The sequence below is a fragment of the Homarus americanus genome, unplaced genomic scaffold (genome assembly GCF_018991925.1).
Source record: "Homarus americanus isolate GMGI-L3 unplaced genomic scaffold, GMGI_Hamer_2.0 scaffold15169, whole genome shotgun sequence".
Lineage (NCBI taxonomy): Eukaryota > Metazoa > Arthropoda > Malacostraca > Decapoda > Nephropidae > Homarus > Homarus americanus.
In genome coordinates, this window is record NW_024714712.1 from 817,846 (window position 1) to 845,693 (window position 27,848).

The 27,848-nt window shown below is 41.8% G+C and overlaps 2 protein-coding genes across 2 annotated transcripts; both read right to left on the reverse strand.

The window, feature by feature from the left end:
* Positions 1 to 3,599: 3,599 nt before the first annotated feature.
* Positions 3,600 to 11,597, reverse strand: LOC121879406 (protein snakeskin-like). Its single transcript, XM_042386037.1, has 4 exons — positions 11,436 to 11,597; positions 5,592 to 5,675; positions 4,349 to 4,525; positions 3,600 to 4,017 (listed from the first exon to the last, which is right to left on the reverse strand). The coding sequence occupies exons 2-4, from the start codon at positions 5,655 to 5,657 to the stop codon at positions 3,823 to 3,825; spliced, it is 438 nt and encodes a 145-aa protein (XP_042241971.1). The 5' UTR covers positions 5,658 to 5,675; positions 11,436 to 11,597; the 3' UTR covers positions 3,600 to 3,822.
* An 11,792-nt stretch (positions 11,598 to 23,389) lies between these two features.
* On the reverse strand, positions 23,390 to 27,596 carry LOC121879436. The gene is made up of 3 exons (XM_042386095.1): positions 27,493 to 27,596; positions 24,218 to 24,329; positions 23,390 to 24,020 (listed from the first exon to the last, which is right to left on the reverse strand). The coding sequence occupies exons 1-3, from the start codon at positions 27,532 to 27,534 to the stop codon at positions 23,533 to 23,535; spliced, it is 642 nt and encodes a 213-aa protein (XP_042242029.1). The 5' UTR covers positions 27,535 to 27,596; the 3' UTR covers positions 23,390 to 23,532.
* Positions 27,597 to 27,848: the final 252 nt, after the last annotated feature.

The following is a 27,848-nucleotide window of genomic DNA, read 5'->3' on the forward strand; positions in this document are numbered from 1 at the left end:
ACTATATTTATGTTGTTTAAATCTAGTTACAAGATCTTTACCTGTCTGGCCTAAGTAAAACATATTACATTCCTTGCAAGGAACCTTATAAATGCAGCCACTTGTATTGTTGGGGGAGTTCTTGATTAACATTTGTTTAACAGTGCATGAGTTTTTAAATGCCACATTGACGTTCCAGGTTTTTAGTTGTAAAGAAATTCGAGAGAAATTTTTGTGAAATGGTAATATTAAGAGATTCTTATGGTCATGGGTGGGCTTGGGATCAGTTCTATAAAAAGATTTCTTAGAGGGATGTGGGGGGGAGGTGGGCGTTCCCAGTTTTATTTAATAGAAAAAATATTGTGATCCGAAGACCCTAAGAGGGCAGATGTTGAGTATGAGTAGTGTGAGGGGTTAGTGGTAAAACAAAGATCAAGAATGTTAGTAAGTTGACCATGTCGATCAGGAACACGTGTTGGATGCTTAATTATTTGTTTCAGATCATTGAGTAAGGACAAAGAGAGTACCTCAGCTTCACCTGGGTCATCCCTTGCAGAGCCAAGCAACTCTCTGTGATGTACAGTAGCTAAAACAACTATCTGGCATACTTGTAGGAAACAATATGAGACCATGGTCGATCAATTTTGGTATATGAGGGCTGTCACTAGTCACACGTAAAATTTCGGAGCATATCGACCCCCACCTGCACAGATAGTTATTTGTACATTGAATTCCCCTAGGTAGAGAATCTCTGTGTTGGGTGTGTGGACAGCAACAACTCGTGGCAAGAAGTGAGTTAGTCAAAGAGTTCTAAATAGTTGTAGTTTCTTGATATTAAAACAATGGTCAAGTAGGAAAAAAAGAACGACAAATTTATGCACACTATTGAAAGTTGGTCAACAAATTAATAAAATCGTTTAATCAAATATTTCCTTAATCTAAATTCTATAATCATGAATCTTCCACATTAGCTCTGATCCTGAGAGTTCACAATGAAGTTATATTTCTATTATGATTCCAGTAAGAGGCCATTGTAATACGATTAATTAAAAAAAAATTTGCATTTGTTAACACCAAAGAGAAAACGTTAACAACAACAACGACGGTATGGTTCAGTAAAGTAGAGTTACCATTGTTCGTGGCTATGTTTCTTATGTCTCGGTACAGTAGAGTTACCATTGTTCGTGGCTATGTTTCTTATGTCTTGGTACAGTAGAGTTACCATTGTTCGTGGCTATGTTTCTTATGTCTTGGTACAGTAGAGTTACCATTGTTCGTGGCTATGTTTCTTATGTCTCGGTACAGTAGAGTTACCATTGTTCGTGGCTATGTTTCTTATGTCTCGGTACAGTAGAGTTACCATTGTTCGTGGCTATGTTTCTTATGTCTTGGTACAGTAGAGTTACCATTGTTCGTGGCTATGTTTCTTATGTCTCGGTACAGTAGAGTTACCATTGTTCGTGGCTATGTTTCTTATGTCTTGGTACATTACCATTGTTACTCAGTACAGTAGAGTTACCATTGTTCGTGGCTCTATTTCTTATGTCTTGGTACAGTAGAGTTACCATTGTTCGTGGCTCTGTTTCTTATGTCTTGGTACAGTAGAGTTACCATTGTTCGTGGCTATGTTTCTTATGTCTCGGTACAGTAGAGTTATCATTGTTCGTGGCTCTGTTTCTTATGTCTTGAGTTATCATTGTTCGTGGCTCTGTTTCTTATGTCTCGGTACAGTAGAGTTATCATTGTTCGTGGCTATGTTTCTTATGTCTTGGTACAGTAGAGTTATCATTGTTCGTGGCTATGTTTCTTATGTCTCGGTACAGTAGAGTTACCATTGTTCGTGGCTATGTTTCTTATGTCTTGGTACAGTAGAGTTATCATTGTTCGTGGCTATGTTTCTTATGTCTTGGTACAGTAGAGTTACCATTGTTCGTGGCTATGTTTCTTATGTCTTGGTACAGTAGAGTTATCATTGTTCGTGGCTCTGTTTCTTATGTCTTGGTACAGTAGAGTTACCATTGTTCGTGGCTATGTTTCTTATGTCTTGGTACAGTAGAGTTATCATTGTTCGTGGCTATGTTTCTTATGTCTTGGTACAGTAGAGTTACCATTGTTCGTGGCTATGTTTCTTATGTCTTGGTACAGTAGAGTTACCATTGTTCGTGGCTATGTTTCTTATGTCTTGGTACAGTAGAGTTACCATTGTACGTGGCTATGTTTCTTATGTCTCGGTACAGTAGAGTTACCATTGTTCGTGGCTATGTTTCTTATGTCTTGGTACAGTAGAGTTACCATTGTTCGTGGCTATGTTTCTTATGTCTTGGTACAGTAGAGTTACCATTGTTCGTGACTATGTTTCTTATGTCTTGGTACAGTAGAGTTACCATTGTTCGTGACTATGTTTCTTATGTCTTGGTACAGTAGAGTTACCATTGTTCGTGGCTATGTTTCTTATGTCTTGGTACAGTAGAGTTACCATTGTTCGTGGCTATGTTTCTTATGTCTTGGTACAGTAGAGATACCATTGTTCGTGGCTATGTTTCTTATGTCTTGGTACAGTAGAGTTACCATTGTTCGTGGCTATGTTTCTTATGTCTCGGTACAGTAGAGTTACCATTGTTCGTGGCTATGTTTCTTATGTCTTGGTACAGTAGAGTTACCATTGTTCGTGGCTATGTTTCTTATGTCTTGGTACAGTAGAGTTACCATTGTTCGTGGCTATGTTTCTATGTTTCTTATGTCTTGGTACAGTAGAGTTACCATTGTTCGTGACTATGTTTCTTATGTCTTGGTACAGTAGAGTTACCATTGTTCGTGGCTATGTTTCTTATGTCTTGGTACAGTAGAGTTACCATTGTTCGTGGCTATGTTTCTTATGTCTTGGTACAGTAGAGATACCATTGTTCGTGGCTATGTTTCTTATGTCTTGGTACAGTAGTTGTTCGTGGCTATGTTTCTTATGTCTTGGTACAGTAGAGTTATCATTGTTCGTGGCTATGTTTCTTATGTCTTGGTACAGAGTAGATTATGTTTCTTATGTCTTGGTACAGTAGAGTTACATTGTTCATTGTGTTTCTTATGTCTTATACAGTAGAGTTACTTGTTCGTGGCTATGTTTCTTATGTCTTGAGTTACAGTTCGTGGCTATGTTTCTTATGTCTTGGTACAGTCGTGGCTATGTTTCTTATGTCTTGGTAGAGTTACCATTGTATGTTTCTTATGTCTTGGTACAGTAGAGTTATCATTGTTCGTGGCTTGGTATGAGTTATCATTGTTCGTGGCTGTGTTTCTTATGTCTTGGTACAGTAGAGTTACCATTGTTCGTGGCTATGTTTCTTATGTCTTGGTACAGTAGAGTTACCATTGTTCGTGGCTATGTTTCTTATGTCTTGGTACAGTAGAGTTACCATTGTTCGTGACTATGTTTCTTATGTCTTGGTACAGTAGAGTTACCATTGTTCGTGACTATGTTTCTTATGTCTTGGTACAGTAGAGTTACCATTGTTCGTGGCTATGTTTCTTATGTCTTGGTACAGTAGAGTTACCATTGTTCGTGGCTATGTTTCTTATGTCTTGGTACAGTAGAGATACCATTGTTCGTGGCTATGTTTCTTATGTCTTGGTACAGTAGAGTTACCATTGTTCGTGGCTATGTTTCTTATGTCTTGGTACAGTAGAGATACCATTGTTCGTGGCTATGTTTCTTATGTCTTGGTACAGTAGAGATACCATTGAGAGTTTGGGAAAGGAGGTGATTTGTGTTTATATTGACGCTACTGTACTATTACGTGTATACTTCTTCTTCTCGTGGTATTGACTCCTCTTAAGTCCTCGAGCCGGCGTTTATTTCCGGAAGTTTAATACGGCAAACACGGTGTCGGCGAGGTAGGCGAAGGAGGCCAGGAGACAGAAGCTACCCATGGCGAGTGAGGCGTCTCGTTTATTCGAAACTTTTGTGTATTGTTTGTCCCACGTGTTGATTGCCACAGATCCAGCAGAAAGCAGGAACACAAACATCAGAGAGTTAAACACTATCTCCTGTTGGTATATAAAAGAGAGTTAATCATAGTTACCACCAGAATTTAAAAGAAATTTAATATGTCTCAATGCTAGAAGTTTGGAGATCTAATAATGCATTTCTGTTGCTGTAATCTTGTAATAAAACTTATTTTTAGTTGGGTTACAGAGACAGTTGTGGAAGCTCATGGAATTGGGGCTATTCTAAATTGGATAACGAGAGTAGGTGGGAAAAAGAAGAAAAGATGAGAAAAACTTGAAAATAAAGAGAAAAAGAAGAAGAGGAGGAGGATGAGGTTTTGGAGGAGGATATTGAGGAGGAGCCGAGAGACGACGGAGGAGGTTTACTCACGAAAATCGTCTTCTGTATTTCAAGTTTGCCCATGAGGTAACAGGCGAGGAGGAGCGGCGTGATGATCATAGCCGTCACCAACACTCCTACCCCGAAGAAGGTGGCGTCGGCACTCATACTGATTGTGAAGAGAGTGTCGGCGCCCCGGAGTATCCCGAAGGCAATCACGACCGTCACCTGTACACGGGTAGATAAATAACACTAATACTGCTACTGGCTCCATAGGGGAAGAGTGACAAAGGTGTTGACTCAAGGAGGGAGAGAGTGGCTAGGGTGTTGACTCAAGGAGGGAGAGAGTGACAAGGGTGTTGATTCAGGGAGGGAGAGAGTGACATTGGTGTTGATTCAGGGAGGGAGAGAGTGACATTGGTGTTGATTCAGGGAGGGAGAGAGTGACAATGGTGCTGATTCAGGGAGGGAGAGAGTGGCTAGGGTGTTGACTCAAGGAGGGAGAGAGTTGCTAAGGTGTTGACTCAGGGAGGGAGAGAGTGGCTAGGGTGTTGACTCAGGGAGGGAGAGAGTGGCTAGGGTGTTGACTCAAGGAGGGAGAGAGTTGCTAAGGTGTTGACTCAGGGAGGAAGAGAGTGGCTAGGGTGTTGACTCAGGGAGGAGAGTGGCTCTCAGGAGGAGAGAGTTGCTAAGGTGTTGACTCAGGGAGGAGAGAGTGGCTAGGGTGTTGACTCAGGGAGGGAGAGAGTGGCTAGGGTGTTGACTCAAGGAGGAGAGTGACAATGGTGTTGACTCAAGGAGGAGAGAGTGGCTAGGGTGTTGACTCAGGGAGGGAGAGAGGGCCTAAGGTGTTGACTCAAGGAGGGAGAGAGTGACAATGGTGTTGGCTCAAGGAGGGAGAGAGTTGCTAGGGTGTTGACTCAGGGAGGGAGAGAGTGCCTAGAGTACATTAGATAGAGAAGTGTTAGTAACTATCAATATAAAAGCGGCTGATGGCAGATGTTGACATTAAGTGAAAGAGAAATTAAAGTAAAGCCATCAATTACGGCGGTTGTCTGAAGATGTATAATACCGGTGGAGGATCTCTGATGATATGACTGTTATTCTAGCCCAAGTTATTTAAGTTAATGTAGATGTCAATGATATAACACACACACTCACACACACACACACAGACACACACACACACACACACACACACACACACACACACACACACACACACACACACACACACACACACACACACACACCATCTTATTGAATAAGTCAGTGAACATAATACACTAATTACTATTTCGACGAGCTTGAGAATGCCGGACGGCTTCTTGAGATATTCGCAGTAGAACTCCACTTCCATGTTATAAGGTCAGCCCACCTGTGGAGAGTGAAGGATAGCCGTGAGTGATACTTGGCATAATATGTAGCACGGGACATCCTCCTACAACAAACATAGAGTTTTGCTTGCCAATATAAATATAAATATATATATATATATATATATATATATATATATATATATATATTATATATATATATATATATATATTTATATATATATATTTATATATCAAAATTTCATGCAGGCGAACCTCAATACACTAACAATACCTCACAGGCAAGGAATTGGAACCCTGGACGTCTAGTGAGGTATTGATATTATTAGGAGCTGGATACTTATGCATTTGCATGTGCATAAGCAACTGCATATTTTAGCCATTTTTGAGCTAAAGTGCATTTTCATAGTTTTTGTTTTATAAGGCATATTTTGGACCTATCATTCATGGAGCAGCTCCCCTCCACTCATCCGATGGTAATTCTCTAATTAAAGACGAAGAAAGCATCATTCAGCGCTGGAAAGAGCACTACCATTCACTGCTAAATGAAACACCGATGTGGATGTCCTGACTACCCAGCAGGTCCCTCAACACCCATAACTGACCCACCTCAGTTATCCTTCCTTCCTGAATAAGGTAGCTATTGCAATCAAACAGATGAAAAATTACAAAGCTGCAGGTCATGATGGAATCCTAGCTGAGGTGTATAAAGCAGGAGTACCTCTGCTTACTAGCCGGCTCCACTTTCTCCTGGAGGATATATGGGAGAAGGAGGAAATCCCCCAAGATCTTTAAGACGCTTCCATCGTTAATATTTATAAGAACAAGGGAGACCTGTCTGACTGTGGCAACTACCGCGGGATCTCGCTGCTGTCTGTTGCTGGCAGGATTATCTCCCGAGTACTCCTAAACAGACTTCTTCCTGAGGGAGAAAACTTCCTCCCAGAATCTCAGTGTGGCTTTAGACCATCACGGGGCTGCAGAGAATAACGTCATGACTTGTACATGGCCTTCACCTGCCTTACCAAGGCCTTCGACTCATTCAACAGGAAAGCCCTCTGGTGGACCGTCAGCCGTTTTGGCTGCCCACCAAAATTCATTGCCATTGTGAGGCAACTCCACGATGGCATGAACGGCAGTGTCCTGCACAATGGCACCAACTATCTTTTCCATTTTCTTGGCTGCCTTCCTTACTCGTGCCAGTGGCAATTTAGCCGGCACGGTGGATATCGAGTACAGGATGAAGGGACTTTTCAACATAAGATGACTCCAGGCAGGAACAAAGATGTCGGCAGATTCCATTACTGAACTGCAGTAAGCAGACAACTTTATCTCGTCGCTCACACTGAATGCGACCTAAAAGACATCCCGAAAACCCACGCAGATGCATATGTACACTTCGACCTTGAGGTGAATGTACGTAAGACTCAGATTCTCTTTCAGCCTGCCCCTGGTTCATCCATATTTCCGCCATTCATCCAGGTTAACGGTACTACCCTCTCTAATGTTACCCACTTTCAGTATTTCGGCTCCCACCAGTCCACCACCGCAGACATCGATAAAGAGATTCAGCATCGGATCAGATATGCATCACATGCCTTTAGCAAACTCGATACCCGTGTCTTCAGCTGTAGGGAGCTGAAATTATCTACAAAGTTGCACGTATATCGAGCAGTGGTCCTCCCCTCCCTGCTATATGGCAGCGAGACATGGGTCACATACAGGAGGCACCTCAAGGCACTTGAAAACTTTCACCAACATAGTCTACGTTCCATCCTCCGAGTTCGCTGGGAAGACAAGAGAACAAATGCCAGTATTCTCGCTGACACTAACTGCAGGAGCATCGAGGCTACCATTATCCATGAACAACTATGTTGGACTGGCCATGTTACCAGCATGAACAATAGTAGACTGCCAGAGTAGGTACTTTACAATCACCTAAGTGCCAAATCGACCTAAGTGACGATCACTCTACGCTTGGAGGAGAACCACGCGAGGGGGTGTCAATACTTTAGAGTTAGCCCGACTGCATACCGAGGTAGACAAGCGCCAGCGTGGGAAGGACGCTTCTGGCACTCCCGCACTAGATTTGGCTTTTCACACGTGCAACATCTGTGGACGGCCTTGTCGGTCCCGCATCGGCCTCTTTAGTCACCTCAAAGCTCACCAATGAAGGTGACATCCTTAATAACTCATATCGTTGTATCATAGCTGGATGATCGTCATACTCGATTCCGAGCACAGCAAAGGAGTAGTAGCGCCTGTGTGTATATATATGGAGTGCAGAGAAGGAGAGGAGGAGGGAGAGCAGACCACCAGTACACCCGCTATACACTTATTGCTAGTTCTAAATTTACATCATCTTAAATACACTAGCAGCACTCACAACACGTCATAACAACTTAAAACTTGACACGTGTCTGACAACCTGAAAAAGACATTTGTATGACATCCTAAAGTGAGCACATGTATGGAAACTTAAAACCAGTGACATGAATGTCATAATTCACATTACTCTCTACCCGTCAAGAGAGGAAGTGAGGGAGTGGTTGTGCGTTATAGTGTTGATCATAGTGTACCCTACACGCAGTCTTACTGATAACTTCGACAGTTATCGGATAAGGTTATCTGGTCAAGAGGACCTAACAAAATTCCCCTGTCTACCTCCCTGTTAAATCTTACTCTCCCTAACTAAGAGAGAGAGAGAGAGAGAGAGAGAGAGAGAGAGAGAGAGAGAGAGAGATGGAATATGCTCATTCACTTACTTCACTGGATCTTTGTTACGAGTCTGCCAACAACATTAAGAAATCAGATAGATCATCTTCACATCGGGATGTACTGTAGTAAGCTCAGCTGGACCCGTGCACACACATTGCCAGATCAGCTATTTGCAACCGGCATGACGATATCCAAAATGTGTGATAGATCCACCGGCTAAACTGATAAGGTGTTTGATGCAGCAATAATAACACACAAATGAGCTAATTTTATGATAACAGAAGCATCTTTACAATTCTTGAGGTGTACAAATACTTCGAGGACTGAACGACCTTCCGCAAAAAATGATCTTTGTTTAACTTGATTTAATTCCTTAAATTAAAAGATACACATTTATATTCCTTAGTTACTAATAATCATTAATAAATATATAAAAAGAATCGTGTCTACTGAGTGTGAGCGTCATAACTGCTAAAGTATCCTCAGGGATGAAGATTTAATCTTCTTAAAATAACTTGACTCCTGTATGTTGACAAATGGATGAGGTCAGTAAACCATTGTAGTTAGCTTTGTTGTGTACTCGTAGCTTGTGTTTGTTTGCCTTCAAATTCTTAACTTTCTTAATATTAGACAAAATGTTTACGTTCATACAGAAGTACCCTGAGTCGTTCGTCTGTCTATCACTATCTTATAGAACGATGAACCGAAAGGAAGTCACAAGAAAAAGTCACAGAAAAAAAGTCATACTGGTAAATTAATAAAACTATACAGATTTTAAGGCGGTTGTTCATTGGAAACAAAACCTCGACTAATACAGACTGACAATACAAAATTTCATGGCATTATAAGTACAGGGGGTATATTTGTTCAAGTAATGAAACTAAGTTTGTCGTCATACTGCCTCGACAGCAACCACTGGATCTTTTCTCGCATTTCCGCCACAAGTTGCCTTTATAAGTGAAATGCTTATTATACATGAACTCACTGTAGCAGATTTTTCAAGCACGTTTATTAGTGTCAATAATTTCCATGGGAGTAAGTGTAAATAAATAAAAAATGCCAACGGTACAGAGCTCAGAGTTTTCCACAATATTTGTTTTGTTCTGATTTTCATTTTTTAATAATAGTATTAACGACTATTATATAGTGATTAAAATTATGTGTCGAACTGTACTAGACAGATTGTGCAGTTAGTCAAATGTCATACTAGTAAAAAAAAATACAGCCCACAATTACTTAAGTTACGTTACAATATGCGAAGTATGTCTGAAAATTGCTAATTTAACTAACTGTAAAATAGTGCTTGGCCAGTTACATGGAAAAGTGTAACGTACTTAGCATAGGAAATGTAAATAGGGAAACCAGCTAGTTCAATTGTCCTCTGATTTCGCTCAAGGAAAGGTTATGGCAAATTTGCTCCCAGGGATTAACCAGACAGTTTACAATGTCCAGTGCTAGCTGGGAGCAGCTCTGTGCCTCTCAAAGGGCTGAGCTTGCGAAGGTTAGGGAGAAAATGTGTGGTCCCAGACCTCCATAAAATATCATGGTGTGAAGGCGTGGAACAACTTACCCCCACCCATCCGAGCAAAGACTACGCTCCCTTCCTTTAAATCATCTCTTAAAAAATATCTATTATCTCAATATTAATATTTTTTGTAATACCTACTATATAATATATAGTAGGTATTACTCATGTTTCACTTGATGCATCTAATCATGGTAAACATGTTTGCAATTGTCTGCTTGCGTCAAATTCATCAATAAGTTCTTTCCTAATTACAGTTTTAAGGGTTCTTTTTAACAGACCCAGATTGTATTCAACAGTGTCTTTGTTAGACGCGAGTTTGGCGAGAGCATCAACTCTGTCACGTGCTTTGAGATCTATGTGAGAGGGATCCATAACAGTTTGATATTGACACCCCGGTCAACAAGGTACGCATATTTGTGTCTGGCTTCAGAGACAAGAGCGTGATAACTTAAGTTGGGCGTGTCAAGGGCAAGTTGTGAGGATAGAGATGAGACTGTCAGTAACAGTGGTTTCAACAATTTCAATGGCTGTGAGTATGGCAACTAATTCAGTTTGTAGAGTGGATGCCCAGTTGTTAATTCTAACTTCTTTCTCAATTGTATTACCGTTAGGTTGAGTCACAACGACATCACTTCCAGCCCTCCCACAGGCAGTGTTAGAGATTCCATTAGTGTAGATGATCTGTGTGATGTTATTATCAGTTTGTAGGGTGTGTTGTTTAAGAGCTCTCACTTTGGCTCTGTGTTGGTGATAAACGTGTGGATGGAGTGGGTAGGCGTGTAGGGGGCGTGGGATGGAGTGGGGAGGCGTGTAGGGGGCGTGGGATGGAGTGGGGAGGCGTGTAGGGGGCGTGGGATGGAGTGGGAGGCTTGTAGGGGCGTGGGAGGGGCGTGGGGTGGGATGGAGTGGGGAGGCGTGTAGGGGGCGTGGGATGGAGTGGGGAGGCGTGTAGGGGGCGTGGGATGGAGTAGGGAGGCTTGTAGAGGGCGTGAGATAGAGTGGGGAGGCGTGTAGAGGGCGTGTCGACTCACATTTGTTTTTTGCCATATTTCTGCATACAATCATTAATGTGACAGGTGTATAACTGGTTTTGAAGAAAAAAATTACCGTGATTGTTTGTACTGAACATTGGGTGTATGACCCGGAAAACCTAATCGAGCAGTTATTTGGTTAAAGGCAGAGTTTTCAGCTCGGTCATAACTGGTTCATAAACTTGGTATAGTCAGTGGCTACTCTTTACCCTCCAGTTTGTATTTGTTATTTGATAATTTGGCCATTGTTTGTGATAATCCTCTACGAGATGTTGAAGGTGAAAATGTGTTTCATGGGTTTGACGACCTGTTGAGGACAATGCGGGTACAGTACACGGAAGACTACTTTCTCTTGCGCTCGACCACCTATGCTTCTCCAGCTGTATTGTCTGGAATCCAGCCGCAGGTGGGAGGATATGAGCTTATCTTGGGTACAAACCAATAACCCGTAAGACAGTAGGCGAACCGCCGCATCCGGAAAACTTATAATTATCACTTGTTTAACTAAAAAAAATGCAACTTACAAATAATTTGTGAATTAAGTTTCACAGTGGAGCTGCAGGGATGGTGACCTTAGTAAGGCGAACTTCACACGAGTAGTTGAGGCAATTTAGCTGTGGTAGTGTGGCTATTCGAACGTGACTGTTGAAGGTGGGGCTGGGAGAGACTGGCGTGGCAGGTACCAAGAACCCAGTGGTATCACTCTTGAACGCTGATAAGTTATCTACGACCACTACACTTCGCTGACGGCTATTGTAAATCCTCTGATGTCTTGTAATTATTATTAACATATCCTTATATTTTATTGTATTTTATTTTATTTTTATTTTTCTGATAACAATCCCTTTAGTACCTACTTTTATAATTTTCTTTCCAGATGTTATAATTCTGACAAAATATTGACAGCATCTCAACTTTTTTGTTACAGATTTCGAACCCACATGACTCAGCGGAGCACAACGCACCCTTTTTATTTCAAGGTGTGGTGGCGTTAGTGAGTATGTGATAGTTTCTTGCACAAGGTTCAGGACCATGGAATTTGGAACAAAAATAAAATTAAAATAATGAATTAAAGAAAAGTCTGGCGATTATATGAAGGTCTGGTATATGTACTATATGGATGAATAAAAACAACAATTTAAACATTTCTATATTATAAAAGTTATACACAAATAGTGCTACGGTCGTCTCCCCTTTCCCTCAATATTTGTTTTAGTTACCCATTGTATTTACTTTCTGTTGTTTCCCGTTTTCTTTAGAATCGAATTTCCAAACCTATGGTAAAGACTTTGAAAAAGTCTTGATTATTTTATATAAGTATGTATACTAGTATTCGTTTCATTATGTAAACTTTGTAGAATGTATTCTTATTTTTTATACACTTATGAAAAACTGTAAGAAGCAGGTGTGAAGTATAAAAGGAATTAGAAATTATATGTTGATGAAACAGGAAAGTATTGGAACATTGTTTTGATTTTGATGCACTCTCGGTAGCAAGGTTGTGGATGATAGGAGGGTCAAGCTTGTGTGGTGCACATTTATCTATTATTATCTGGGCAATCATGGATAATTATGGTGTTAACTAAAGTGTAATATGTTCATTATAGTCTAAAGAGTATTGTAGTAGTGAGAGAGCATTGTATTTGGTGGAGATAACATTATTCTGAGTGAATTGATGTGTGGCCTTTTGTGTGCACATGGACGGAGAGCACACGTTTATTATATTTCGTTGTTAAATATATTTTGTTGTAATTTTAAAGCTGTGTTTTGATTAAACCAGTTTTAATGGGAACAGTAGTATTGAAATAAACACATGTCAGCTGTTAGGAGAATGTTAGCCAGAAATAAGGTAAGGGTCTGTGTTTAACATTTAATCTCTCTGTTAACAGAAGCTGTTATTTCAGAGTCTCCTCTGATATAATGGGCCTATGGGCTGACTATACATCCTCTAGTGAGTCCTAGATGAGGGTGTGAAGGTTGTAACAATAGTTATATATCATTTAAATTGATCAATATGTAACACAGGCAAGTACTGTAACTTTTACATACAAGGAATCATCATTAACCTACGCCCAAACTAAACGCCAGAACCACCTTGTCTTCATCGAGACTCAAATGCCCCTCTCCTTCCTCTACTGCCACTCAACACACCACACAACGTGAGGCATTCGACGACCAATGAACACACCTGAAACATCGAGACAGTGACACTGCACCACTATGACGCAGTAATCGGGTATCGCACATCTGGTGTGTGGGAGGCACAGTTGGGGACTTTTCCAACTATTACAGCCAGCGTTGTCAATCCACTCTCTCCGTAAGGTGTACCCCGTGAATCTGAAACATTCGCCATTGAAGGAGAGAAGTAGGGCAGCAAAATACAACAACCTGTGCATTATGGCGATTTCAACTTCAGAAATATTCATTGGGACAACATTGTAGGTGACTATGAATCTGAAGACTTCCTAGACGCAGTACAGGACAATTTTTTAAAACAATTAATTACAGAACCTACTAGAGGTGACAATATATTAGATCTAGTATTAACAAATAAAGAAATATTATCAGAGATATCACAATAGGGGAAGAACTGGGGAACAGTGATCACAGAGAAATCAAGTTCACTCTAAATTGGGAAACGAAAAACAATGACAATATGGTCAGAGTCTCATACTTTCGATCGGAGGATTATGAGGAGTTAAGAAGGTACCTACTGTAGGTGAGGTCGCCTGGGAACAGTCGGGTCAGTCCACGGTAGGAACGGGTGAGGTCACCGGCGACACAAAATATACCATACAGAAAAAAATAGGTCAAATAAAAATGAGCCAAGCTGGATGACCAAAAAGCTTAAACATGACGTAGGAATAAAGAAAGAAATTTATAAGAAATTAAAGGGAGGGGAAGAGCATCTCAGAAATAGGTATAGTGAACTAACTAGGAATGTTAAGAAAAATGTAAGAAAGGCAGAGAGGGACTACGAAATCGGGATAGCAAGAGAATCCAAGGCGAGTCCCAAGAGATTTTTCCAGGTATATAGGACAAAGTTCAAAGACAAAGCTGGGCCTTTAAAGTCAGAGAGAGGGGAAATGATCGATGATAGTGAGGAAATAAACAAAGCATTAAACAGCTACTTATCAGTTTTTACAGAAGAAATCCACGAGGAAATGCCAGAGGTGGAACTGATATTTAGGGGAAATGAAGAAGAGAGGTAGGAGGCGTGGTGGTTGGGGGCGTGGCAGTGTAGGTAGGAGGCGTGGTGGTGTAGGGCGTGGTAGTGTAGGTAGGAGGCGTGGTGGTGTGGGCGCGTAGGGCGTGGCAGTGTAGGTGGGGGCTTGGTGGTGTAGGCGTGGTAGTGTAGGTGGGGCGTGGTGGTTGGGGGCGTGGTAGTGTAGGTAGGAGGCATGGTGGTTGGGGCGTAAGTGTGGGTGGGAGGCGTGGTGATGGAGGGCGTGGTAGTGTGGGTGGGAGGCGTGGTGATGGAGGGCGTGGTAGTGTAGGTAGGAGGCGTGGTGGTTGGGGGCGTGGTAGTGTAGGTAGGCATGGTGGTTGGGGAGGCAGTGTGGTGGGGGCTTAGTGGTGTAGGGCGTGGTAGTGTAGGTAGGAGGCGTGGTGGTTGGGGGCGTGGTAGTGTAGGGGAGGCGTGGTGGTTGGGGGCGTGGTGAGGTGTGGGTGGGAGGCGTGGTGATGGAGGGCGTGGTAGTGTGGGTGGGAGGCGTGGTGATGGAGGCGTGGTAGTGTGGGTGGGAGGCGTGGTGATGGAGGGCGTGGTAGTGTGGGTGGGAGGCGTGGTGATGGAGGGCGTGGTAGTGTAGGTGGAGGCGTGGTGATGGAGGGCGTGGTAGTGTAGGTGGGAGGCGTGGTGGATGGAGGGCGTGGTAGTGTAGGTGGGAGGCGTGGTGATGGAGGGCGTGGTAGTGTAGGTGGGAGGCGTGGTGATGGAGGGCGTGGTAGTGTAGGTGGGAGGCGTGGTGATGGAGGGCGTGGTAGTGTAGGTGGGAGGCGTGGTGATCACGAACATGATATAATATATAACCTGATGATGGAGCTACGAAACTGGCCACTGCTCATTTGTACCGGATATTCCACCAATGAGCGATGACCAGGGAGATTGACAGACGCTGTGCCTTGAGACTCGCCTTCGCTGGATAGTATATTGATAAGGAGTAGGAATTTTGGCCAAGAGTTGTGTTCACCGACGATACAATAGTTTCGTCCACCATCCATGGCCGTATCATGTGTGGCGTCGAAACAAAACAAGGTAGGATACCCATAAGTTATATATACAACCTGTATATTGTATCCCGCATAATTTGCAGTAAATAACAAATCGTCATTTGACATGAAGTTGAAGAACATAACAAAATGATAAGGTCTGCATTATCTTATGGAGATATGATCGGCGCAATATCAATAGGAAGAACAACGGAGCGGCCGAGGTACGGTGAGTGTGAGGCAGTGGGTGACTCCACGGCGTCAGGTACGTAACAAAGATTCAGGAATAAATTTAGTGTCTAAATATATGTTGACATCCTTAATGATTTTTTCTCCGTTTTTTTCCACGAGAGGTATATTACCTTCCCTCCCGGCCCCATAATATATGCTACAACTGACAGTCACAAGGTAAACTACTGCTACCAACTGCAATACTGTAGTTACTCGTTTGATTAATAAACGTCTAACATTTTGTTTTTTAACACCTGACGTGAATTAAGTTTAAGGTGATTGACTTTAATTAGTTTGTCTGTCTAAATATTAAACAACACACTATACCAGGCAGCTGTGTGGAGTCTGTTGGTAACTTTGGTTTAGTCGTGGTCTGGGTTGTTCGTCCTGAGAAAACAAACACGTCTTCGAAAGCGTTGACGCGATCAGAATTAGAGAAGAAATTATAATGTTTTCCATCGTTATTTGTTATGTTTAATACAAATTTATATTATTTTCGTTTGTTTTCCATTTTTTATTTTTGTTTTGTTTTAATGAATAAATAAAGTGGGACAAACAATATACAAAATACGGATACTTTTTGTCACCAGTTGACTGAAACCACTTTGAGACATCGATGACGTAAGTGTTTCGAGGGTTCAGAAACAGCCTTTCGATACATCAGACTCAATCATCCCAAAACGAGCCATTATACAAACTAAAATATTGGCATATAATCTTGTGTAATACATTGCCATTTCCTTTATAATTAAAACAGATAAAGACAAAGAACTCTAAAGCTACATGTGTGGACAAACAAATGAGGAAAACACGACCAAATTCAGTCCTTTGTTGTCCTAGGATAAGGTTTGACCGGTTCGTTTGTTTTAAATCTGGCAAGTTTCCCGGTTTCGAATTTATGAGAATGTCAACAGAGGCTTCTAACAAGAGCAGACGTATACAGTGCTGTCTCTACCTTAGTGCCGGTGAGGAAGTGCACGAAGGCTTTTGCACAAACAAATAACCTGTGGAGAGACTGAAATTGACGATTACTGCAAAGTATCGTCTGTCAGTGTAGTACAGTGTTTGTCAGTGTCGTACAGTGTTTGTCAGAGTCGTAAATTGATTGTCAGTGTCGCAATGTGTTTATTAGTGTCACAATGTGCTAATAAGTGTTATAATGTGTTTATAAGTGTCACAAAGCGGTCTTAAGTTTATGATAGTGATTTTAAATGCCGTAAAATTAATATAAGTGACGTAAGGTGTTTATATGTGCCGTAGGTGTTTGTGTTATGAAATTTTTGTAAGTGATGTGAAGTGATTGAGTCATGAAGACTTAATAAGTGTCACAGAGTAATTGTAGCCGCCAAAAACACCATAAATGTCATAAGAAAGTTATAAAGTGTCGCATAAGTTGTAAGAGTGCCATAAAGTGTCACGTTATGCCACATTGAATGATGAATTATCCAAAAGTTTTAAAAAGTGTTCTTAGTGCCAATTGAACTGATAAAGTGCCAATGAATCAAATAAGTGTTGTATAATGTCGTAATATGTAGTGCTATGAAGTGTCAGAGGCGTGTCCTGAAGTGTCTTAAGGTGTCCTAAGTTGTCAGTGTTCTTAAGTATTATGAAGTGTCCTAAAGTATCAGTGGCCTAAAGTGTCATGAAGTATCAGTGTTTTAAAGTGCAGTGAAAAGCAGCATACTATAGTGTCATACGGTGTCAAAAAGTGTCGTAAGGAGTTGTGAAGTCTCTGAAAGTGTCATAAAGTGCCATTGATGTCGTAAAATGTCATTAAAGAGTAATTAATGCTTTAAAGTTTCGAAAAGTGTCGTAAAGTGCCATTTATGTCGTAAAGTATTGCAAACTGTCCTCAACTATCGCTAGGTGTACAGTGTGTCATGAAGTACAGCAAGGTGTCGTCAAGTGTCAAGAGGTGTCATAAAAATGTCAAGACGGTGCCAGGTGACCATGTATGGCGCCAGGGCTTCCGCGACCACCAGCATAAGGTAACTACTAATGATACTACTGTTGTGTTCTTGACATATTGAGCAAGTTCTTTTAGTCATCCATTTGGCATAAACTAATGTTTAAGATCATTGGTTCTGCCTTAGTTAATCCTGTAAGTTAAGTGTGAATAATCATATAGGTGTGTGTGTGTGTGTGTGTGTGTGTGTGGATTAGATGGCAGGTAATCTCAACTGTATTTTCCTTTTCTGTTTCCAGGTAAGTGAGTTTAAACAGCTCTTCGAGGGACATTAAAACATCATATCTCAGGTACGTAGAAATTATCATGTTCATTGATTATCGTTTTTCCCCTCCATCTTTGAGGACGTCGGTGTTCTTACCTTATCGATGAGTCAACGTGATGCCCCAACTCGTTCACGCGGACGTCGGACCCACTCTTTATCCTTACAACGTCTTTGTGGTCGCCTGTGGTCCCGTCGCTTTGTATGTGAATCAATCCCCCCCCCCCTTCCATCACGCCGTCTACGAAAGTACAGTATCGCAGTCCTCCCTCTCCCACCTTCTTCACGCTAGAGCCTTACTTCTTCTATTCAAGTGAGTATATTGATCATACTCACCTGTTTTAGAGGAATCCTCATCTCTCCTGGAAAGCTCTTGCTACACTGAAATAAAATAACCCTCACCATGCTGTCGTGGTTTCAATATATTCTGCTTTACAGGCTATTAGCTAATTTGCTTCGTGTTTTGGAGGCGTCGTGTCCTCTCTTCCAGCTGTTGGTTTGTCAAACAACTTTACCTACCCTTTGTGATTGAAGCTTAGTAATAACAGGTCCCAATTCAATAGATCCCAATTTTAATGGGCTCCAACCGTAATGCTGAGGACCGTAATGATTCAGGGGCGATTCGGTTTAAGGTCTTTTTGGGCAGAGATCCATTTGATTTGAAATTTTCGTGCTGACCACTACAGTTCGTCATCAGAGACCAATGTTTTCGGTGTGTTGGGTCTTTCCTCGCGTTGTAGATGTGTAGGAGCGTCCTCACACTCATGCCCCAGGAGCGTCCTCACACCTCGGGAACATTGGAGCACCTCCTCTCGTTACAAGAAACTTTAAATATTTGTCGATGCACTTTTCAAAGATGCCTCACTTTTCTAAGCTTGCATCAAATACCATTTTTTCTAAGTTTGATGAAGATAGAAAGTCATTCGTTTTACTGTATTGAGAGCGCCGTTCCTTGTTGACCAGCATTAGATTTCTTTCTCTCAGTATTCCGTCCCTCTTCCGTTCGTCAGTCCGTCTGTGATAGATTTCGTATCCACTCGGTAACTCGCCACATACGTGTTGGATTAAATTTCAGTATTAGTGTGAGAGTAAATTATGGCAGGTCTTATTGAGCAGTGCTAGACGTGTTGAGTTTAGGACTTTAGATAATTAATCAAGGTTGTCTTATTTTTCAGGGCGGGAGACTCAATTGTTTCTCTTACTTGGACAACACAACATAATGTGTATCGTTTCTCACTCTTGATTTATTTTTCGTTTTTGTATTTATTTATGGTTATTATTTTTATTATTTTTTTTTATTTGTATTAATTTGCTATTAATTTTATTAATTGTTGTAATTATAATAATAATATATTATTATAATTATTATTATTATTATTATTATTATTATTATTATTATTGTTATTGTTATTGTTATTATTATTATTACTATTTATTATTTATTATTATAGTAGTAGAAACGCCGCCCTCCGGGCGGCTCTTTCGCTAGGCCACGGTAGGACGCCACCCTTTTGGAGGCTCCACATTGTCTCACTGTAGTGCAGTAGGGTAGACCACATTTTTGGTTTTGGCATTAGCAGCAAGTATGTACAGATTTTTGCCAGTTCCCACTCTGGAGCATCCAACATAGAACTGTCCATGAGAGAAGCAAGGAAACACCAGGTTTAGGCCAACCATCTTCAGGGACTGTCCCTGGCTTTTGTAGATGGTCATGGCAAAGCTCACTTTAACCGGGAACTGAAGTCGCTTGAACTCAAATGGCAGGTCTGTGGTGATGAGAGGTATCCTTGGTATAAACACGTCCTCTCCTTTAGCTTTTCCTGTCAGTATTGTAGCTTCCAGTACATGTGGCATCATGTTCTTCACCACCAGTCTTGTGCCATTGCAGAGCCTTGGTGGTTCAAGATTTCTTAAGAGCATTATAGGAGTTCCAATCTTGAGAGTGAGGTGGTGAGGAGGCATTCCAGCGGGCTCCAAAGAATTAAGGAATTCTGCAGGGTACTAGACTGCTTGGTCCTGGTCCTTGGTCCTTACTGTATCAACAGACTTGAATGAGGTCTCACTACCTGGAAGCTGTCTGAGTAGAGTCATGTTGATTTCAGCCACTGTTTCATTCTTTGGTGCCAGAATTGCGCGTTCACGCAGCCGCTTGTGATCCTTGTAGTAGTGGATAATGTTTGGGTAGACCATGTTAGTGAGCTCAGTTGAGGACTTTACAACATTTCCACATCCTTGAGGAATGATTATTTGTCCTTTTGAATCAACAGGGAAAGTTCCATTCCCACTCTGTAGTAAAAGGTTTGCAAACCGTCCAGCATCCTGATCTCCTTGTAGATGTACTCTCATGTTTGAGGATAGGGTGAGTGTCTGAACACTTCTCCAAAGGTATGATGCCTTGAGGCACGCATTCAGTTCATCAGCTGGAGTGCTTCGAGGAATGACAGGTAGGGTCTGGCGAAAGTCTCCAGCAATGACCATTGTAATGCCACCCATGAGCTGGTCATTTTCTCGTATGTCTTGCAAGGTCGTGTCCAATGCTTCAAACGCTAACTTGTGAGACATAGTGCATTCATCCCAGACTATGAGGCTGCAGTTTTCTAAGAGTTTTGCCTTTGCCGATCCTTTTTTGATGTTGCACACTGGATTCTCATTATGAGCGAGATTGAGAGGCTCCTACGTTTACTGGTTATATTTCCTATGTTCATCGTGTCAGGATTGGTCCCATCAGCTACGTCCGCTCCTCCATACCACATCGACTTCTTCGCTACTCTGAGGATGACAATATGACCTTCCAGCTTCTTTAGATAGCAGTGGGTGATGGCAAGATCCGTCTATGCAACGTCTACTCTGACCCTGAGCTTGGGGACCTCTCTTCTAATCCCAACCAAAATGGGATTCTTCTTCTTGAGTACATCCGCCGTCATCAGCTATCTCGTTAGGATACCGGTAGTGCCACCCACTCTCGTGGAAGTACCCTTGATCACATTTTTACTTCTGGACTAGTGGCATCTCTACCTTCTTCTCCAACCACGTCGCCCTCAGACTCCATTACTCGCTCACAGCTGGACTTCGCCCTATCCATATTCGTACCCATATTACCATCCCTCCGAAGTACTGTCCTACGTACATTCCATATATGTCTAACCTCCCCACATTCGATTAAAAGTCGCCGGAGAAGTTATACTCTTCCCTGGTGAACTCCACACATAACTTCCAGTCACTACGTCTCTCGGCCACACATCAAACGTCGCTCTGATGTACTGCGTACATCATTGTCATTCCTAAAAACCCATTTTAATTCATATTACGCTACATAACATTCAAATCCACCGCGCTTGTAGAATCTCAGGAGAGACGTGTTTTTCCCATCTGTTTTACCTTCAGGATCACTCCCAGTAAGTCCCGCCTTCGAACACAGTTGTCACTACGTTTATTCCACTCTCTACTGGCAAACGCAACCTTGAATTAGTCTGTGTAAATCAACTTTAGTAATTCACCAGACCTTTGTCAACTGAGGGTCATCCTTGAATGAGTAACAGTTTGATTGTTTGTAATTTCTGTCATTGCGTGAGTAGCGATCGCTGGCAACTCAGGGGTATATAAACCAGTGCGAGGCGGGAGGAATAAATCTCCCGTATTACCTTTCACCTTCGTTCCCAGGTATGTTCTGTGTTTATGAGCATTCAGTTTGTTTCAGTCTATTGTAGTGAATATCAGTGTTCATGCTTTAACAGTGGAATTGTCATTCACAAAGTGTAAGAAGTAATATAACGTAAATTATTATCTGACGTGGCGAGACTGAAGATTTGTTTGTGACCCACCATGCTTCCCCCAAAAACCTCCCGTATAATCTTTCGCCTGCGTTCCCAGATCGAGGGGGGGGGGGGGGCTTAATTGAAACCCACCGGTCGCTCGGAGCTGGTAGATACCCAGCAGTGGTCAATATAGGAGTGATGGCGCTGATTCGGCATGATTAATCGGCTCTACTCTACCTCGTGGGCCGAGGACCCCAGACCCACCTCGTGTCGGAGTGTTTCCGACCACAACAGCAGTTGTTAGAGGCGCCAGTGCTATACCCTGGGACAGGCCTTGGAGATATGGTCCACAGTGTGGTCATATGTGTTTGTTAATAATTACCCCATGTTGGGTAGTGGACCCATGTCGGTGTTTGTATCAGTATTAGTGTATTGGGAGTAAGGACAAGGAACTGGTCCTGCGATGTAATGTAAGGTGACACCAGTTATTGTGTGCACGGTAAGAGTGTAATGTCTGAGTAATTGCTGTTGAGTAAATAGGAATATAAGGAAACAAGTACATAAGAAATACAGAGTCTACAATAGGCCCAGGAGTTGAGCCTGGTAGTTATATGTTAATAACATCTATGTTCCCCTTTGATTTTATATTAATAAACTTGTTCTTTGAGAATTTTCGGAGTATTCATTTCTCCCACAGTAGTTACCTTTATTTCCGTCCAAGTGACCCTGATATCAGAATTACACTACCCATGTGCCTAGACCATCGACATGCTACCAAGAAGAACTGAGGTTAGGTAGTACCAAAAATGAACTGAAGTGAGTAGAAGGAACATTTGAAAGAACTAAGACATGTTATGGTTTCACCCTTCTTTCCCCTTATCGATCTGGTCAATGAAAAACCTAACCCAATGCCTAGTCCACTCTGCACGCAACCTAACGAGCTACATGCTCGTTAGTATTTACCCTTAGTATTAGTGACCCCCAGTCTGGCAGTATACCGAAGCCTAAGCTTGGACCCTTGAAGAACGTATCCTCCAGGCGGAAGAGAAGGCGGTGGAGGATGGTATCTCATTTCAAGGCGAACTGACCCTTGACCGTCTCCACTAGTACCAGTCGTCCAGAGATGATCTAATTACCCTCCAACAATGTGAATCCTGGCCTAATCTCACAGACAGCATTAACCATGAGACTTGCGTGGGGGCCATGTGGCACCTCATCAACTAGGTGGTCAAGAAAAAGTCCTGTATAGAAAGTTTTTTCCTGGTTGAGAAGAGACGCCCGTCCCCTTCTCAAGAGTTATATGCGATTGGCTGTTGCAAATCTGTCCGATTTCCTCCTGAAGTAATGATGAATTTCTAAATTAGTTTATTCATAATCGTTGGGATGACCGTTTCTGACGAGAAATATATTTAGCTAAATTATATACAGATACATACCTTCACTATTTTAAACATGAGCACGTAGGAAGTTTATCAGAAATCTTATACATGAATTAACTGTTAAACTCTGGTAGTAATTTCACGCTGTATACCCAGCAGTAATTAGGAACCTGGATGTTAATCGATTGCGGATCGTGTCCCGGGGTAATAGTTAGCCAGTGCAGTTGGCAAGTTGTCCGGGCTTCTCGGACTATTCCTTGACACTAGGTCATACAACTCGTTAACTTAGAATGTGGTTGTTGTGTTGGCGACAGCTTCTACAGCTTAAACAAATTCACGCCTAGGTGGCCCGAGGGCCGGCCATCCTCGTCACAGATGGGCATCCAATATTTTATTAGTACTCCGTATTAACAATTATAGATGTGACACGTAACATTAGGTGAAATATAATGTAATTTTTTCTTTGTAAGACTTGTCTAGAAACATTTAAGAGGCAATTGAAATAATCAGACGAAAGAAATTACAGTGAAAGCAGAGCAACATCGTTAGGACGTTATACGAGTGTTTGGTGGCCAGGTGGTCAGCGGTACCTCTGCTTATTTACAAATTGAAAATTGTTTGATTTTGATGCCATTGTTATATAAATACGGAGGACCATATCGTTAAAGGAAACTTTTCCTTGGAGACATTTTATTTTAGAAATGCACATTATAGCCGTGAAAGATGATTCAAGTATTCCATATTGATGTACACACTGATTCTACATATTCCAAGAGCAGTTTTATATCTCACATGCTGAAATCACAAGTATTACTGTCACTCACAATCGATAATACAATTGGCGCCTGCTATACACTCATAGAGTTTTCTGTCGAACACCTCGCCGTGTGGGCAGGTGAAGCTGACAACATGTGGAGGATTACACTGGTAGAATTTATTACAGTCATAGGGGTCCGGTACTTTGGTGTCAGGTAATGTACAGTGAGGCTTGCAGATATCGCAGTACTCGTAGCACACAGTGTCGTCTTGAGAACATTTCCCTGTTCGGAAATCGAAGTACTCAGCACTATAGGGACATGTCTGCTTCAGAGAGATCTCGTTCTCGAGACAGACGTAATAGATGTTGCAGTCTTCGGGGTCGGGTACTACGATGCCTGACTCTTTGCAGCTGATCGCGCAAGGGTTGCAGAGATTGTCGCAGAATGAGTCATCGGCGCTGTCTATGGGTTCGCAGTTCCCATGTTCGGGGTTGAAGTAGTCTTTGTCCCCACACGGTACGGGTTCCGTCGATGGTATTACCTCACCTGCAGCAAATGATACCAAGTCAAAATATTAAAGTTAAATTTATATTGATGTGCCTCTTCCTTATTGTTAAGTATACTAAAGTTCAACTTCTGAGATCAGTCACTGTAACTCTTTATATGAAGGTCTTTTATCATCAGTATCTTACAGCTGTAAATGTATTATAATTTTTCTATTAAAAGTGTTTTTTTTTACTCACCACCAACATCGACGCACTCGTAGTAGTTGGTACAATCGGATGGATCTCTCACACTGTCTCCTGAGTTGTGCTTTGAGCAGTCAGGAGCGCACACCTGTGCTCTCACTCCCCCCTGTAGCACATGGAGGAAATTCATTCACTTAAACTATTGATGAAATCACACGGGAAAAGGGAAACAACGGAGCACCACCTTTGAAGATGTCTTGAATAAAGACGAATGCTAAGGTGCTCCGTTGTTTCTCTTTTCCCGTGTGATTTTATCAAGATTTATCTTATCCACGTTTTCATTGTGGATCTACATGAAATATATATATATATATATATATATATATATATATATATATATATATATATATATATATATATATATATATATATATATATATGTAACCGGTCGGAATTTACTGGACTTTATTTTCTCACTTGACTTTATTTTCTCACTTGACTTGGGGTTTATTAAAGATTAATAGATGGTAATGGCAGTGGAAGCGCCCCTTTGAGAAAAATCCCGAACCAGCACAAGAACACTCTGCTTTCAGCCTTAAGGTACCTTCTGTTGTGATTAAATTTGTCATGCGAACCACGCTTGACCATGGGTCCGCTCTCTCTTGATTCATAACATCGCCGGTGGAATCTATTGGTGAGGCCAGGAACGGTTGGCGGGGACTGCCTGGCCTTGACCATTTCCCGACCGCCAGTTCCGATTGTTATTTCCAACTCGATACTGGCCATTGGCCACGTATCCCCTTGGGACACTCTCTCCTGGTCCGGACCTGTTCGTGCAATTGAAACTGAGGTGGCCCTCTTGTCCACACGCATAGCACATCGGGAGAATCGAGCCTCCAGCCTGCGGCTCGTTCTCTCTTCCTTTAGTCAGCGGTACCTTCCTCAAAGCCTCTCGTTTTTGTTCCGCCTCTCTCAGCCCCGTGATCCACTCGTCTAGACTACGGTGAGGATACTTCTGGATCTCCTCCAATAACCACATACGGCTTTGTTCCTCCTTGAGCCCCCGAGTGATTGCATCTCCCAACAGGGCCTTATCATATTTATGACCATGGTGGTTCAACTCATCGTTTAAATCGAGCATAGCATCATAATATTCAAGAAGCGTTTCGTTGCTCCGTTGTTTCCGATTCATCACCTTCTGAATGGCGTCGTACGTGGCCGTCTGCCCGCCGTATTGCTGCTTCAAATAACAAGTTAATTCGTCTACGGTTTCCCAGTCTCTGCGTGCATTGTATACGCGATCTGCCGCAGGCCCCGCAAGATGCCTTATTATGAATTGGATTCGACTGACTTCGTCTCCGTCTAGCAGCTTGAGGGTTCGGTCAACCTCTCTTAACCACTTTCCTACCTCTACTCCTGGCCTACCGTCGAACTTAGACATGGTCAACCCGGCCCCGAGACTAGTTCCCTCTCTACTATTGTGTCTCCTCATCTCCCACATTGTCTCATCGTGCTGTATTTGATACTGTGTCTTTACCCTATCTAGTGCATCCCCCAACAGAACTAGGTGTTGTTGATGTTCCTTCTCTAACTGTTGCAATTGTGTGTGGTACTCCCCCCTTAACTGTTGCACATATACTCCATACTCCCCCCTGATTTGGTTCGCCCATGCCTGACATTCCCCATTGATCTTCCCTTCTAACTGTTCCACTCGTTCCTGGTACTCTCCCCGGATTTTCCCCTCTAGCTTCCCAATACGCTCCACGAACTCTTCTCTCAACTGTACCAACCCCGGGCTGTCTCTCCTTTTCTCCGAGTAACCCCCCACCGTCAACCACAACAAACCCATTCCCATGGCGAGCATGAGTAGAGTTGGGGTCACACTCTCTACCGTTTCCATCCACTCCATGATTACTCTCATTATCCCAACCACAGAACTATCAGTCACGAAATAAAAATAACTACGCTCTGCTACCATTATATATATATAACTTATATATATATATATATATATATATATATATATATATATATATATATATATATATATATATATATATATACAAGGTCTGTACAAGGTCTGATTGGCTCACTCCCTTCCGCTTTATGGATGTACCGGGGGTAAAGTGAAGCTAGCTGAGTGATACAGGGTCGCACACTGAGACCATGAGTCTAGGGGATACCTAGAGGAACATTTTATCTCCCTTATTACGGGTGTATGTTGAGTTGGGTGGAGCATGGTTCACGGGTATTGGTGGACCCAGTAACAAACCAATAATAGTGACAATATATTTGGGTGTAGTTAATACCATTTCTCAGTTACTGATATTATCTTGACGTGTGTAGTTTAATATTTCTTAAACAATTTTGATAGTATTGTTTTTTGAATGTTTGTGTCACTAAGTGGAACCAGAGTGATACTGTGATTTGATTCTTTTAATGCATCTAATTTTTCTTCATAATTCCGATCTCAGGTATAACCTTTGTTCCCCAGAGTAGTGGTTAAGTTAGGTTAGGAAGTGTGCATCTGTTGGTGTAACATAATTATATTGAGTGCCCTTTAGGCCTATTCATGGTGGAATTAATAATTTCTTATTTTTATACCACTTCCGCAGTGGTGGATATTATTTTGTTGAAAGCCCTTAAGGCCTGTTTCATGTGTGCAAGCAACATTTCTTAATACTTCAAATTTATTGTTGCCTGAGTTTCTAATAATTTCTATATCATGTATAACTTTTATTCCCCAGAGTAGTGTTTTAAGTTCAAGTTAAGAGGTGCGCATATTGGTGTACCATTATTTGATTGTGTTTGTAGTGTTGGAGGGAATATAAGTGTCTAAATTTTACAGTGTGTCTCATTCATCCCAGTCACAGACGCTATCCTTCCACGGGTCACGGACAATTCATTTTGTTTAGTAGATTTAAGTGTTCTTGTGCTGGTTCGGGATTTTTCTCAAAGGGGCGCTTCCACTGCCATTACCATCTATTAATCTTTAATAAACCCCAAGTCAAGTGAGAAAATAAAGTCCAGTAAATTCCGACCGGTTACATATACAGTATATGTAGTTAAAGGGGTCCGGTGTTAGGTAATGTAGAGTGAGGCACGCGGATGTCACAGGACTCGTAGTACAAAGTCTCGTCTTGAGGGACATGTCTGCTTCAGAGAGATATCCTTCTCGAGACAGATGTAATAGATGGTGAATTATTATGCTATAACTATTAATATAGCAATTTGTTAATACCTTTCCCCTATTCAAAACATTTTATGGTCCCAAGTTTTACTTAAGAAAACTGTAATTCATTATAAAGAGATATACCGCGCGTACGTACCAAGAGGGCGAGGATGAGAGTGATGGGAAGTGTTGATCTCATTCTCTGCTGTAGTTGTTGCTGACTGGCAGCTCTGATACCTGCGACTAATATATATATATATATATATATGACAGATGACGCATGCGCAATTGACTCTTCTTTTCCAACAACTGTCAGTCATTTTTTTTCTTTTTCACGGGAAATAGCCCACCCGGGCACAGGTTATCGACCCACAACGAAGCCTGGGAAGGTGAAAAAATAAGAATAAAAATAAATAAAAAATTGGAAGAGAAAAATACTATTAATTACGAAGACGCCGGAAAACCAGCTTTTGAAATGAGACAGATTGTAAGAGTATGGAAACTCAGAAGGTA

Excerpts from the sequence above, each read along its gene's own strand:
- LOC121879406 (XM_042386037.1), bottom strand. The coding sequence starts at position 5,657 with ATGGAAGTGGAGTTCTACTGCGAATATCTCAAGAAGCCGTCCGGCATT. Across the intron at positions 4,526-5,591 it reads TTCTCAAGCTCGTCGAAATA|GTGACGGTCGTGATTGCCTT; the intron begins GTAATTAGTGTA and ends ACCCGTGTACAG. Across the intron at positions 4,018-4,348 it reads AAATACAGAAGACGATTTTC|GAGATAGTGTTTAACTCTCT; the intron begins GTGAGTAAACCT and ends ATATACCAACAG.
- LOC121879436 (XM_042386095.1), bottom strand. The coding sequence starts at position 27,534 with ATGAGATCAACACTTCCCATCACTCTCATCCTCGCCCTCTTG. Across the intron at positions 24,330-27,492 it reads CTCTCATCCTCGCCCTCTTG|GGGGGAGTGAGAGCACAGGT; the intron begins GTACGTACGCGC and ends CATGTGCTACAG. Across the intron at positions 24,021-24,217 it reads CGAGTGCGTCGATGTTGGTG|GTGAGGTAATACCATCGACG; the intron begins GTGAGTAAAAAA and ends CATTTGCTGCAG.